The sequence below is a fragment of the Manacus candei genome, unplaced genomic scaffold, assembly GCF_025592945.1.
Source record: "Manacus candei isolate 608988 ecotype Guabito, Panama unplaced genomic scaffold, ASM2559294v1 h1tg000022l, whole genome shotgun sequence".
In the NCBI taxonomy this organism is placed as follows: Eukaryota; Metazoa; Chordata; class Aves; order Passeriformes; family Pipridae; genus Manacus; species Manacus candei.
In genome coordinates, this window is record NW_026138070.1 from 1,337,869 (window position 1) to 1,352,139 (window position 14,271).

General features: G+C 49.4%; 1 protein-coding gene across 1 annotated transcript; it reads left to right on the forward strand.

Moving 5' to 3' along the window:
* The first annotated feature begins 531 nt into the window (after window positions 1-531).
* TTC34 (tetratricopeptide repeat domain 34) lies at window positions 532-12,598 on the forward strand. Its single transcript, XM_051786522.1, has 7 exons — window positions 532-2,131; window positions 2,163-2,386; window positions 4,092-4,284; window positions 5,708-5,874; window positions 6,308-6,575; window positions 6,827-7,041; window positions 11,113-12,598. The coding sequence occupies exons 1-7, from the start codon at window positions 532-534 to the stop codon at window positions 11,629-11,631; spliced, it is 3,186 nt and encodes a 1,061-aa protein (XP_051642482.1). The 3' UTR covers window positions 11,632-12,598.
* Window positions 12,599-14,271: the final 1,673 nt, after the last annotated feature.

Below are 14,271 nucleotides of genomic sequence, written 5' to 3' on the forward strand. Positions count from 1 at the left end.
CTCTGCTGGTTCTCCCCAAGAAACCTCTCAGTGCCCAACCCCTGGCTTTTCACCTGGGGGGACATGATTGCTCATGTCCCTCAGCTGGGAGGAGGTAAAGTAGAAGCACCTGTGCTCTGCAGCCCCTCACCCTGAACTCTCTACAACTCCCTGACAGGAGGGGGGAGTCAGGTGGGGGTTGGTCTCTTCTCCCAGGCAACTATCAGCAAGACAAGAGGACATGGTCTCAAGTTGTGCCAGGGGAGGTTTAGGTTGGAGATTAGAAAGAATTTCTTTCCAGAGAGGGTGCTCAGCCATTGGAATGGGCTGCCCAGGGAAGGGGTGGATTCTCCATCCCTGGAGGTTTCTAAGATGAGACTGGATGTAGCATCAGTGCCATGGGCTGGGAACCACAGTGGGGTTGGATCAAGGGTTGGACTTGATGATCTGGGAGGTCATTTCCAACCCAGCTGATTCTGTGATTCTCTGATTTCTGTTGTACAGGCTCCAGCCCTGTCCCACGTGTGATGCTGCCCGGTGAGGGTGCAGAGCATGTCCCCCGAGGAGCTCGCTGCCCTGCTCTGCGGGGAGGGCGACCAGCACCTCGCCCAGCAGGACCTGCCCACAGCCACTGCCTTCTACCTGGCTGCCTTCAGCTGCTGTGCCCCCACAGCAGAGCAGAGGGTGACCCACATGGACAGCAGGCTCCGGGAGCAGGTCATAGCCACTCTGGAGAGCTGGTGCCAAGGCAGGGGGCAGATTCCCAGGATCCAGAGCAGGAACCTGGCCGTCGTGTCCCTCAGTGTGGGAATAGCTGCCATCTTCCTCTCCGCCCTGAGCCCCAACAACGTGGTGTCCTCTCTGTACGAGCTGGAGGCCCTGCTGCGGCGAGGGCGCCCGGAGGAGGTGGTGAGGAGATGCAATGTCCTGCTCCAGGCTGGCCCGGGGTGCCCCATGGAGCTGCTGCTGCTCAGGGCCTTGGCGTGGGTGCTGTCGGGGACAGGGCTCAGGGAGGGGGTGGCAGGGTATGTCCAAGCCTTCGTGCTGCACGGGGCTGAGGCGGTGGCCCATGTGTGCAGCAGGCAAGGGGAGCACCTGCCACAGGTCATCCAGGCCTTCTCCAGCTACCTCTCAGCGTGCCAGAAGGAAAGCCCAGACTGCAGTTCCTTGGAGCAGTGGCTGGGCAACTGCTATGGCTTCCTGGCCGCGGTGGCACCGGGGGATGTCTGGGTGTGCAGGCTGCAGGCAGCTCACCTCCTAAAACAGGGCAAATTCCAGGAGTGTGTAGCCCTTTGTACCAAGGCCCTCAAGGGCTTCTCAGCTGGTCAGCTCAGAGATGAGGCAGTTTTGGGTCTGCTCTTGGAACGGGCTGCTGCCTATTTCTCCCTGGGTGGACGGATGCAGGAAATGATGCAGGATTTAGCAGAAGCCTTTGCTGCAAACCCTGCCCAGGCCAGGGGACACTTTGAAGAGCTTTTCTCGCAGCGTGACACCGAGAAGATTGAAGAGCAGGCTAGAACCATCCTGGAGGGGAAGTTTGCAGCGTACAGGGAGGCTGTGCGTGCTCGCACCGAGCTCAGGGGCAATCATGGAGCTGAACTGCTCCCTCCTGTCATCCAGATGATCCAGCTCCTCCTGCAGCTCTGCCCGGGGTCCCAGAGGGAGCTCAGTGTCCGGCTGGCAGAGTGCCAGCTCCTGCAGGGCCACCCCGGGGCTGCCCTGGGCATCTGTGACCAGCTCCTGGCAGCGGAGCAGAGGACTTACCACAACACCCTGCTGGCACTGCGAGGGTTCTGCTCCCTCCATGCCCAGGACCACCAGCAGGCCCTGCAGGACTTTCAGAAGGTCATTGAGCACGATTCCCCACATCCCAACAGCTGCATTAAAGCCTTGTGTGGCCGTGGGCTCATCCGCATTGCTGGGGGCAGCTCTTACCTGACAGCCCTGGATTACATCACAGCCTGCCAGTTAAAGCTGGAAGAAACCATCTTCACCATCAAGTCCTACGTGCCATGGAACCAAAGGGGACTGCTGCTGAAAGTTCTCCAAGAGGAAGGACAGAGGATGCTCCAGAAGAAGAGGTACCCAGGGGGCAGTTCGGTTCATTTTCAGAAAAACAACAGCGCTGGGCAGATTCCTCACCTTGAAGGTGGCTTGTTGTGTCGTTTTTTTCCCCTCCAGAGATGCCCCTGGGGTTTTCCAGCTGGCCTGTCTCTTGGTGGAGCTGGACACTGCTGATGAGGCCTCCAGGATCCTCTGTGCTGATGCCCTGTACCAGATGGGCCGTGGAGAAGAAGCCCACAGGCTGCTCTTGCTTGCCCTCTCCAGAAACCCCCAAAGGGCTCCTGTCCTGGCCAGGCTGGCACTGCTGCAGCTGAAGAAAGGGTTTGTGTGTGATGGAAACCAGGTAAGGAGCGTGTGGAAAAGCTTCCCCTTCAGGGTCATTCCCTTCTGAACATTTGTCTGGCTTGGCACTGCCTGTCCCAGACCTCAGCAAAATTACAAATTAATCCTCATGCTCAGTGCTTTGTGTGCATTGTCCTTTTAGAACTGAACTTTTTGCTGTTAGAAGCTCCAGGAACAGCAACAGGGAGAGCTGTTGACACAGTGGAATTTGGAGCCCACGTGAGGTTTAGGTGATTCAACCTCTAGCAAAATTTTTAAGATCTAAATACAGGCCTGAGATGCATCAGAATCACAGGGCTTTCTGTCTGTAGCACAGGACACACAAGGACTCAGCTAAATCCAGCCCATTCCTCTCATGGCTCTTTCCAGCAGAGACTTTAAGCAGGCAGAGCATGACTGAGCATCCTGCCCTGGGGACAATATTGTGGGATTGGTGATTTTCCCCCAGAGAAAAGGAGGCAGCAGTGCCACCTCATTGATTATCCCAACGAAACCCTGGAGAGCAGGGCGGGGAAGGACACAGAGCCTCCAGTATCAGTCTGCAGTTTTCTCCCTTTAATGCTCGTGCTTGAAACCCTGGAAGAGGTTCCAGCACGTTTCATCCTCCTACCGGGGATTGCAAAACTGAATTCCCGGGTTCTGCCATCAGAGGGAACTATTGCATTTTTTAAAGTGCCACATAAATGCTAACCCTAAAGAGAAAGGTTTTGCTGTTACCACTTCTCTACTCCCTATGAGAAGTAAAAGTTTGGTGTGATTTTCTGCCTTTGGGAAGGCTATTAATGAGTGACATGGCTTTATTGGAGTCCATGTGCTGCCCCTGGAAGTTGGATTCCTATCTGCAGCTTCTGCTGCAAGTTCTGCATGGGGACACACATCACCAGAAATCTCTCTTCAAAATGTTTTCATGCCACCTGCCTGTCAGAAGCCAAACACTTTTATCTATTAATAAAATAGAGAAAGTAATAACTTCAGTGGATGTGTCTGGTGCATCAGGATAATTTTTTTCTTGCCCTGACTTCGCTGGCTCAGATTTGAATATCCAGTACCTGCTGGTTGCTGTAGAAAACACCTTTTGATTCATTTCCATAGGAAATGCAGTAAAACCTTGCTTATGAATCTCACTGCAGTAAATGGAGGCAAAGATACCACAAGTCAGGCAAGATCCTTTTCCAGGAGGAAAACACTTTGTGGATTTCAATCCATACTTTTCCCAGATTCCCAATAACAATTCTAAAAAAAAGGCTCAGCACTTCCCTGACTTTCCCTTAACTCACTAGTTTTGATTTTACAGTCAAAAGGGGTCACTGGAATCCTTCTGTGTCACAGAAAGGTTCTGTTTTTGGGGCAACCCTCCCGTGGTTCTCCTGCATTTACACAAACACTTCCCTGCCAGTCTGGAGCAGATGCTGCCCAAAATAAACCAGACAGCACCAGGCATTTCCCCACAGTTGTTTCCACAGCTGGAGTGGTGGAGAGAAAAGACAGGAACTGATGTTTTCTCCAACATGCATTTACTCCAGAGCCAGCTGAGGAGTTAGATATGAGATTCCTGTCCTTGGCTGGACCCTGGCTGGGAGAAGCCCCCAGGGGAAGGTGGGCAAGTGGTGGGTGGGAGCAAACTGATCTGACCAGGTGGTTTAACACAACTTCACACCTCCTCATGCAAGCCTTCCTCTGCTGCCTTTCTCTCTTCCATTGTTAAGCTGCTACAGAGAGTGATCAGGACTGGAGATACCTCCTGCCTCCTGCCCATCATGGACATTTTCCAGGCTGAGGACAGGAAGCTGCTGCAAACCCACTACCATTTCCAAGCACTGGCCATCCTGGAGAGCCAACAGGAGGATGTTCACATCAAAGAGGCCATTGCCTACCTGTCCTGTGCAATTATTGCTGCAGGTAGGGCATCAAGGTACCAATGGAGATGGACTTCTAGGGGAAATTAGATCAGTGGGTGGGACAGAATGTCCAGCCAGTTCTCATCTGCCACCTCCCCAAAGAGAAGACTGGAACAGCAGGGTCATCTGCACCATGAAAAGGTGCAATAAAACAGTAAATAATAAGTGAACAATCTGTGAATTCCTTGAAATGGGTTGCAAGTGTTCAGTTCAGTTCTGCAGGGACGTCAGCCCCTCTTCTTCACCTGCCAGAAAGCTCAAAGAGTGAGTGCAGCCACTTACATGGGATCCCTGTCCCAGCTTTTCCCGAGGAGGGAGCTCAGGCTGAGGCAGGAATGCTTCTGGCGTGTTCCAAGTGAAACCATGTTTGTATAGAAATCTGCCTTTCACTCCGAGCAAATGTTATGACAGCAGCACTGAGGGGAAGAGAGACTGGCTCATGAAAATGGAAAAAACTCTGTTAATTGCTTGGAGATGGTTCCATTTCACAGCCCCTGCGTTCCAGCTTATCAGCTCCCCACCTGCTGGAACAGATGCTTGTTGAGAAATAGAGATTGTCTTTATAGGAGCCAACTGGTCGAGCTCCAGAGTGATAATAACCTTTGGTACAGGAGTTTTGGAGCATATCAGGAGGGAGAAAAAGGCTCATTACTGTAACAGAATTGCTTGGAGCCTGTCTGCTGGCTCATCTCTGCAGGCAGCTGCGTTTGCTGACCTTCCTATGAAAACATATTTCCAGTGGCACTGATGATTTATCATCTGGTATTGGGATGCCACAGTTATGGATTGCAACCCTGGGCATGTTAAGATCCTTATCAAAATTGCCTTGAAAGGAAGGGGCATGTGGATGGCAGGAAGATAAATGCTCTGCAGCCAGGGATTGGATGGACCAGGATTTTCACTGTCAGCTCTATGTGTTTATTTGGGCAGCACTTATGTGAAAGCAGAGAAAAAAAAAAGAAAAAAAAAAGCTTAGTATCCCAAATCCCAGTGCATATTAATTCTGGCAGGGAATTAGTAGGTTCCATCTGGATTACTCATTTATCCCAAACAAAGTGTACCTTCCCTGCCCATGGCAGGGGGTTGGACTCTTTAAGGTCCCTTCCAACCCAAACTATTCTGTGATTCTGACTCCACTTTATTAAAGCAGCTTTGTGCCTCCACTCTCCCATCCCCACAGATCTCCTCCTTAGAGCTTTTCCTCTCATTTGTGCAGCTCCTATTCCAACCCCACACGGATTATTTTCCCCTTTCAACTCAGAAGTGATAATATGAGATAAGAATTCCACCTGCAACAAAAATAAAGGAAACTTCCACTTAAGCCCTCTCGTTGCACTTCCTCAAGTATCCTCAGGCAAAGTGGGATTTTTCTCTGGCTTCCTGTGGGTATCCCTGAGTGACTGTGACTGCATCCCTGTCCCTAGGTGGTGGTGCTGGGGATTGTCTCCTCAGCAGGGCTCGGTGCTACGGGTGCCTGGGGCAGATGAAAACGGCTATCTTTGACTTCAATGCCGTCCTGAAGGAGGACCCCAGGAACGTGCAGGCTCTGAGCGGCCGAGGGCTCGTTTTCCTCGCTCTGAGGCAGCAGAAGGTACTTCCCCTGTGCTGATTTCCTGGGGGTTATTCTGAGGGTGTTAAACAACATCAGTGCAAGGCATCCCAGAGTTTGTCATGCATTCAAGTTTCTCACGGAATTTGGGCAGTGAAAGGCACTGGTTTGGGCTGGGTGTATAAGCAGCCCACCTGACATCACTAATCTGTTTTCCCAAGCAGAGGGAGGAAAGCTAAACCTTAGTCATGATTTTCAGTGATAACCCAAGGAGTTCCAAACACTTTGCAAACAGCCATCCAAACCTGCTTCCCTGCCCTTCTACCAGCTTTGCAAATGGAAAAGATGCAGGACAAGGACAGGGCAGAGCAAAGAGTTTCTGTGGGACAGCAGAGAACTGAAAGCACCTGAGAGAACAAATTATCAATGTTTAGTTATTGCTTCTGTTCCATTTCTTGGTGTTGTTTTTCCATAGGAGGCAGTGCAAGATCTGATCTCGGCACTGAAGGTGGAGGCAGGAGCAGTGATCCCAGCAATCCTGTCCCTGAAGGGTGAAGCCCAAGAGCTGCTCACTGGGTGGCTCCTCCAGCACGGCAGGGCTGCGCTGACCCAGCTCGTGGCCACCAGAGACACCTCAAAGGGAGAAACCCTCAGGGACCTCCTGGTGCTTGCAAGAGCACTGATCAGAATCTGCAAGGCTGCACAGTATCACATCTTCTACACAGATGTTCTGATTGCAAGTGGTGAGTTCCAACCCTTTGGCACAGCTGAGTGAGCAGTGAGTTGAAAGGAAGTGAATGTTCAATGGCCAAGTGTGTTCTGGGCAGCACTTCTTGAGAGAAGCCTGGAAATGTTCTGGGAAGGAGTTTGAAGTAATTAACACCTTTAGGTGTGGGCTGTGGACAGGCTTCCTAAATCCTGCTTTGGGGAATTTCCTTGGTGTCTCTCCCCCCAAGGAATGGGTTATGCAGCTTGTGCTGGTGTCACCCCACAGGGAGGTGTGAGGAGGCCCTGACCCACCTCCAGGCAGCCTTTGGCCACTGCCCCCCTGAGGACTCTGCCAGGGCACGACTGGCTGTGCTGCAGCTGAAGAGGAGACACGTGGCAGGAGCAGCTCACTCGCTCAGTGCCCTGGCCCAGAGAGATGAAAGGGAGCTGGAATTTCTCCTGAGCTTCGTGGACACCAAGCAGCAGCAGCAGCTCGCTCAGGTACAACCCTCTTCTTGATCCACGCCTGTGGGGAAAGAAATGGGAGGCAAAATCAGGCTGTAGAGATTTTTCCCTGCCTTGTCATGAGCAGAAGTGTGGGGGAAGACCTTTATATTCACATTTGTATAACAGTACTGGCCTTTGAGGTTGGTTTCCTTAGCTAAAACTATTTGGCACAGCAATGATATTGCTCCAGCCCACCCAAATATGTATTATCAGGCATTTTTTTTTCAAATTTCTCCCCCAGAGTTCACCCAGCTCTGAGAAAGAATCTCCAATAATAAGACAGGAGAAGTTGAGATTGATGGTGAGGAGTTTTAACACTCAGTCAAGCATCTGCAATTCTGATTACCCAGAAGCTCTGTGCTCTGAGAAGCAGTTTGCTTCCTTTGATTCAATTTGGGGCTGGTGTGCGCCCTGGTGAGAACTTATATTGTTATGCTCTCTCCCAGGTTATAAAACAAACAACATGCTGACACACTTAATGCATCGAGGGGAGTACTTGGGATGTGTTTTAACAAAACAGTAGGAGGATATAAGTAAACAAGTATTAATTTACCAGTCCCCAGACGCGCCCCATTACAGAGAAAAGAGCCCCTCTCTCCTGAATAATGTAAAAAGTTCAGTCTTATGGGGGAGAGTTGGAAGGTTTCGGAGCCAATTTGCAATCTTCCACTTTGGGAAGCTGATAAAGGTTCAGCTGAGACTGTGACTGTGGAGGCCCTGAGGAGGTGTCTGTAAATGAAGATGCATTTTACAGCTGAATTTCCCTTGCTGCCACATCACTCCTTCTGTGGGGAAGTCTCTCAGCTAAATCCACCCGTGCTGCTTTGGGAAACAACACAGGAGGGATATTCTTGTGCTGTCAATAAGAGAAGAAAAAAGAGAAGGGGAAAAAAAAAAAAACAACCTCCAAACTGCTTTTTCTATAGCTTAAACTGCACTGCTGTGTCAGAACCCACTGGTGCCACGGGTGAGTGAAGCCTTTAAAATGGGAGAGGCTCTTTGTTTCTGTCTTAAATAGAGAAATGAAAGATTTCTCTGGAAACTTGAGAGAATAGGGGTGACGGGACTTATTTCAAAACTGGAACTCGATACCAGTGTTAGAAGTTTGAAAAGAAAACATTAGTCTCTTTTGTATTCTGCTTTTGCTCAACTGAGTAAACATTTGAGCTCGAGCACCTGGGTCTTTTTCTATGCATTTTGTGACAATAAGTGTTTACTTTCTGGGGTGGGGAAGGAATTGGTTCATTCACCTGCCTGGTGTCTCAAAGCCCTTCCCAGCAGCACTTCCTTTTTCCTGCGAGGTTATTCCAGTTTGGGAGCGAAAGGAAGATCTCAGTAAAAGAAAAAATACATTTACAGGCAGAATTAGTGCCAAAACGATGGCCTTGCTTTGCCATGGCTCCCAGCCACACCCTGGGAGAGGCTGTTCTTTCTGTCACCCCCATCTCACAGGTGAGGAGGCTGCAGCAAAGCAGAGTGGAGTGGTTTAACAGCCAGCCCTCAGTCTCAGCACTCCAGCACAGCAGCATTTCTGCCACATTGTTTTAGAGTGTTTGGAGGTTCTAGAAACGTGTCATCATTGCCCTGGAGTCTGGTCTGAGGGGCTAAAAATAATCCCCCATAAGCTGAATAGGAAAGGGTGGAGGAAGGAGAGAGCTCCTTGATGTACTCAGTTTTTTCCATGAAACAAAGCAAGAAAATTCTCCCATTTATTTATAGTCTAAGGGGTCCCACGCTAAGAGATTTGTAAACAACTGGGAGAGCCCCATGGGAATAGGAATCTGAAAGATTTATTAAGCTGCAAAAGGTCACAGGAAGGGAGTTTGCTGCTGGTGGTGCAGCTTCAACTCTTTGGTTTCCTAAGTCAGAGGTTCCCAACTCCTCACTGGATCCTCAGAGCTGTGGACATGCCAGAGGATACCCAGACCCCCCCAAAAATGGTTTCTAAAACTGTATGGTCTGTGATGGAATTAGGCCCTTAGCCCAAGGTGAAACATTTACTGACAATTTTGAATAATTTTTTCCCCCAAGTCCGGCAAGAAATGCAGAATCCTGTGGCTTGCTCACTTTGGGGACTCCCAGGGAAATGTGAAGAAATGGAAGCAGTGGCTCAGTTAATAAATGTGATATTGTATGGGTGCAGTAACCCAAAACATTGCTGAAACCTTCAGTATTAGGTTAGTCACCCAGCAGAACAACAAAAATTGTATTTTCTTCTGCCTTTGAGACAACAAATGCACTTTAAACACTGAAAATGACAATTTAACTACACAAACACAAGGTGTTTTGAGGAACTGCACTGTGTTCTCTGGAACAATGTGATCTAGAACTTTGGAATTTCTAGGGGAAAAAAAACATCTTCTGTTGCCAGCTGCAATTCCACTTTGACCCCTTGCTAAAACCCTGCCACTGAGGAAACACTTGCATTGACTGGTTGTCTTAAATACATTTCAAAGCACAAACTAAACTTGCTGCTCTTTAAATGTATGTACAGATACCTGAGGCGGGTTTGGACAGGCTGCCTCACAATTTACAGCCAGAATTGTTAAAGCCAGGGATTGACCCCGACTGAGGAGAGGTCCCACTGCTATTTCCATGTGTGGAAGCTGAGAGATTCTCTAATAAATATGACTATATAAAGGATTTTCCATTTGTATAGCAAAATAGCAAAATATACGTATATTATTATATATATTCTGTGCATTATAACAAAATAACTGGGGTTGAATTCCTCACAAACCATTAGGAGTGGCTAAAGTATTCCTGCCACTGCTCTCACACGAGGTGCTCAGACCTGCCCTGCAACACTGACCCCTCTCATCCAGAACTGTTTTCCTCAGTCCTGTTCAACAACAATCAATTCTAATCGAAGTCAGCCAAGATAAAAAGGCACATAAAGAGACTGGGAGGCCTGACCTGGCTGTCCACTGGGGCTCCTGAGACAGTGGCTGGGCTAACTGGGTTCTGGGGGGCCACAAGCATCCAAAAGGGAGTGTTATCCCACAAAATGAGAGAGATGAAAATATTTATCCTTTGCTGTTTGGCTCAGCCTTTTGTAAGACCCCACTGCTGGTGGCAGCCTGGTTTATAACTTAAATATTCACTCTGCTGCAGCACCTTAAAAGCTTTATTTATTACCAATAAAGGGAAATAATGAGAAATCCATTTGAGGCAAATAATTCTAATGGAGTTTTCTTTATTGACCTCCCTGAACCTAAAAATTATGTGGCTCTTTCTGCCTTCTCTATTTTCCTGTTGTTGTTTTTCCCTTCAGACAGGGGCAGAGAATTCACTTGAACTCGAGATTAACGATTAGCACAGACATCAGATGCCCTTTTTATCCTCCAGCTTGGGTAAACTTTGGTAGAGACCAAAACCTTTGTTATTAGCACATGAGGATATTTGTGGGGAGGTTGGTCCCTTCAGCTTTTTGTTCCTCATTCCTGAGGAACGTCAACGAATTCAGAGGAAATTCTGACAAACTTTTAGGCAAACAAGTAGGAACAAAGAATCACAGAATCAGAGAATCAGAGAATCATAGGATTAGCTGGGTTGGAAGGGACCTCCCAGATCATCAAGTCCAACCCTTGATCCAACCCCGCGGTGGTTCCCAGCCCATGGCACTGATGCCAAATCCAGTCTCACCTTAAAAACCTCACAGAGAATCCACCACTTCCCTGGGCAGCCCATTCTGATGTCTGATTACCCTCTCTGGAAAGAAATTCTTCCCAATATCCAACCTAAACCTCCCCTGGCACAGCTGAAGACCCAGCCCTCTTGTCTTACTGATCTCTGCCTGGGAGAAGAGCCCGATCCCCACCTGGCTACACCCTCCTGTCAGGATGGGGGTGTTCAGAAACTCCTGAGATAACAGCAAGTGATCCAAGAGTTTTACACCTGCAGGCAAAACCAGAGAATGGGGTTCATCCTCCAACTGGGTGCAACCACAACCTTTGAAAAACGCCTAAGCTTTTTCGGTGTCTGTGCGTGTGACCCGTCCAGCCCGGATGTTCTCCTGGTTTTTTTCCACTCAGTACCTAACCTGAAGTCTTTTTGTCCCCGCAGGTGGCAGCCCAGCAGGGCCAGGTGCTGCTGGAAGGGCAGCAGTACGAGAAGGCCCTGGGGTTCCTGTCCCTGGCCGTGGTGGCCGGCGGGGCCTGCCCGCGCTCCCTGCGCCGCAGGGCCGAGTGCCTCGGGCTGCTGGGGCAGCACCAGCGGGCCCTGGCAGACATGGACACCGTGATCCAGGGGCACGGCGGGCACAGCCCGAGGACGCGGGCGCGGGATCTGTGCTCCAGGGGCCTGCTGCTGCTGGCCATGGGGCAGGAGGAGGCGGCGGTCCAGCAGTACGTGCAGGCCCTGCGGCTGGACCGGCCCGCGGCCCTGGGCAGCATCGCCGAGCGCCCCGGCAGCCAGGCCTTGGCCAGGGCCTTCCACAGCACGGCACGGCACAGCCTCCGAACGCGGCGGTTCCGAGAGGCCTGGGAGCTCACGGACTGCGGGCTGCAGATTGACAAAAACCCCGAGCTGCAGAGGCTGAGGATGAGGCTGAAGAGGGAGGCGTTGGGCTGCAGCATCCACTGATCTCCCTGCCCGGGGATTTTCCGCTCTCTGGCTGCTGCGTGGTTTGTTTGTGAGGCCGCAGGAGCGAGGGGAAGATGATAAATATGCAACAGATGTGACGCCGAGCAGGATTAGAGAAGCAGAAAGTTTCAGGTGGTGAAGCAAAACTGACCAAGGGAGTTGCAGTCTTCACAGTTCTTTAAAATTATTTAAAAATTACTGTGGGTTATGTAAACTCCCCCTTGGGAAGAAAGCTTTCTTCTGGCTAAACTGAACTAACTCTAACACAGGTGTTCCAGTCCTAGTGAAGGAAATCATTCAAATGGCTTGCAGTTTATGAATAATAATCATGTATTTCCATGACATTTGATTAGCTTTAACACATACTATTCTATTAAGTGGCCTTACTTTTATGGGCCAGTCAAAAAGATCAGTCAAAAATAACTTTTGTTATTGATGTAACACCATGTGTGTAACACCCCTCTCCTGACCTCCTCCTTCCTGGATGGAAGGCTCTGCCCTTGTCAAAGTGCAGTGGATTTGCACTGGTCAGCACCAATACTGCGTAGTGGAGCAGCACAGATGCCAAGTAAACTGTTTTACTGGCCCAGGGAACAGTAAAACAATAGATAATATGAAGGATGAGACTCAACAGAGATGAGATACCCAGTCCTGGGAGTCCTGCCCTGTTATCTGGGACACACAGGCAGCCGGACTCCAGACTTCACCTGGGGCTGCCAGATCCTGTGTCTCTGTTTGCCAGAGCAGATAAAGGGAATAATCTCTGTAAGGGTGTTTGCCAGAGGTGCTAAACACCACCCTTCACACTCCTGGATGTTCAAGCACCAAAGCTGGAGCATGAACTCACCAAGACTGGCCCATTGCAGCAGGAGCTGGGGTTGGAGGCAGCAGCCAAGGTGCTGCTGCTGGGACTGCTCTCAGTGCTCAGCACTCCCTCATCCCTCCCCATCCACGGGGAACAGCACAGGAATCAGCCTCTGGAATGCTCAGAAGGGGTTTGCCTGTTGTCATGTGTCTGGTTTTGTCACAGGTGGACTTGGGACACCCCAAATTTAGTGCTGGTGCATCCAGGGAGTTCACCTGTGCAAGGGGGACCCTCAGCTCAGGAGGGTTCTCACAGAGGAAACAAGGTGGGACCCAAAACAACCACCTCCTCTGTTTTGGCTTCTCCAAGTGACTTCCCCTGATGTTTTTGGAGTGTGATAATACAACCACGGAGAAAAACAGAAACTACTATTGAAAACAAAGATCAAAGCACTGCTGAGAACTGCTCTCCTGCTTTGATTGGGATGAAAGGGAGAGGGAGCCTTTTCTTTTTTGTTATATTGTTGTCTCAAAGGCAACAATCCAGAGTGAAACTTCATTCAGCAGCCATGCAATCAACCCCAGAGCACTGACATCATCTGTAACCTTCCATCTCCCATCTCATTTTCCCTCTCTGCATGTTCCTTTTCTGCCCTAAGAGCACAGCTGAGACTGGGCTTCTTTCCCTTCAAATTCAAGAAGAGTTACTTTGATTTTAATCCCAGTGACACTGATGAGTACTTTCCCCCCTGTTTGACATCAAGATGCTATTGTTTCCACTCCTTTCAGGTTGAAGAATCTGGCTAAAAAAACCTGCAGTGATCATTTCTGTAGGTTTCTTTAATGTTAAGCTGCAATTCGTGGTGATTGTGGAGCTGCTCCAACTGCTTTGAGACCCGTCCCTCACTTTGTGCATGTTTGAATACTAAAAAAAGGGACTCTATATAGAGAGTCTTTAGTGCTTTAGGACATACCCTTATGGCTTGGTGCTGTAAATGCTACGAAACTGTGAAGAATTCAAATATATTTATGTGAATCAAGACTAATGTAATCAGGAAGAGACTGCAGCCTTACAAATACTGAAACTGGATACCTGTTTGTAATCCAGCTTGAAGCTACAGCCATCCCAAGGAAAGGTTAAATACCTGTAGTTTATTCAACTCAGAGCTCTATACAGACACTAACAAATAATTCTTTGCTCTCCACGAATTTTGTTCCTTTCAAGTATCCTGCAACCTTAAAACACAGAGGACTTTGTTGTGCATCATCACCAGGCAATGAATAACGAAAGAAACCTGAAGTCACGGCTCAGAATGCTCCTACACAAACAGCTACCTGCCAGTTTTGCCTCTCTGAAGTATCCAACATTCCTTCTAAGCACAGAAAAGGAAAATCAGGTGTGAGAATATTTGCATCACACGATCAGACAAGTAAAGTTTCCTGACCTCATGCTCTGCAGTCCAGCAGGCAAAGAACAGCTCAGAAGTTATGGCAAAGTGTTTGGAATCAACTGTTCGACTGGAAGCTGTTCCTCGAGTTCAGACAGAGCTGAACTTTGAGCTTTTGTGACCTCAAAAGGTTTCATTTCCTCTAAAATCCTGTCGCTCCCGTTTATTTTTCCCATTTCACTTGGTTATGTGCTCCCGAGTACCGAGAGAGTCTGAACAATCAGCCAACTTCTGCAACTGCTTCAGAAGCTGACACATCTCCTGGGAATTCGTCTTCCTGACTTTCAGCCTGAGCCCTTGTGCTCCCCAGCCCTGGAGCCTGTGGAAGTGTGGCCCTGGCTCGGGGCCATGCAAACCCAGGCACGTTAATGAGCTTCCCTGTGCCCGG

Coding starts and splice junctions, on each gene's coding strand:
- TTC34 (XM_051786522.1), top strand. CDS start 532: ATGTCCCCCGAGGAGCTCGCTGCCCTGCTCTGCGGGGAGGGCGACCAG. Junction 2,387..4,091: donor TTGTGTGTGATGGAAACCAG/GTAAGGAGCGTG, acceptor TCCATTGTTAAG/CTGCTACAGAGAGTGATCAG. Junction 7,042..11,112: donor AGCAGCAGCAGCTCGCTCAG/GTACAACCCTCT, acceptor TTGTCCCCGCAG/GTGGCAGCCCAGCAGGGCCA.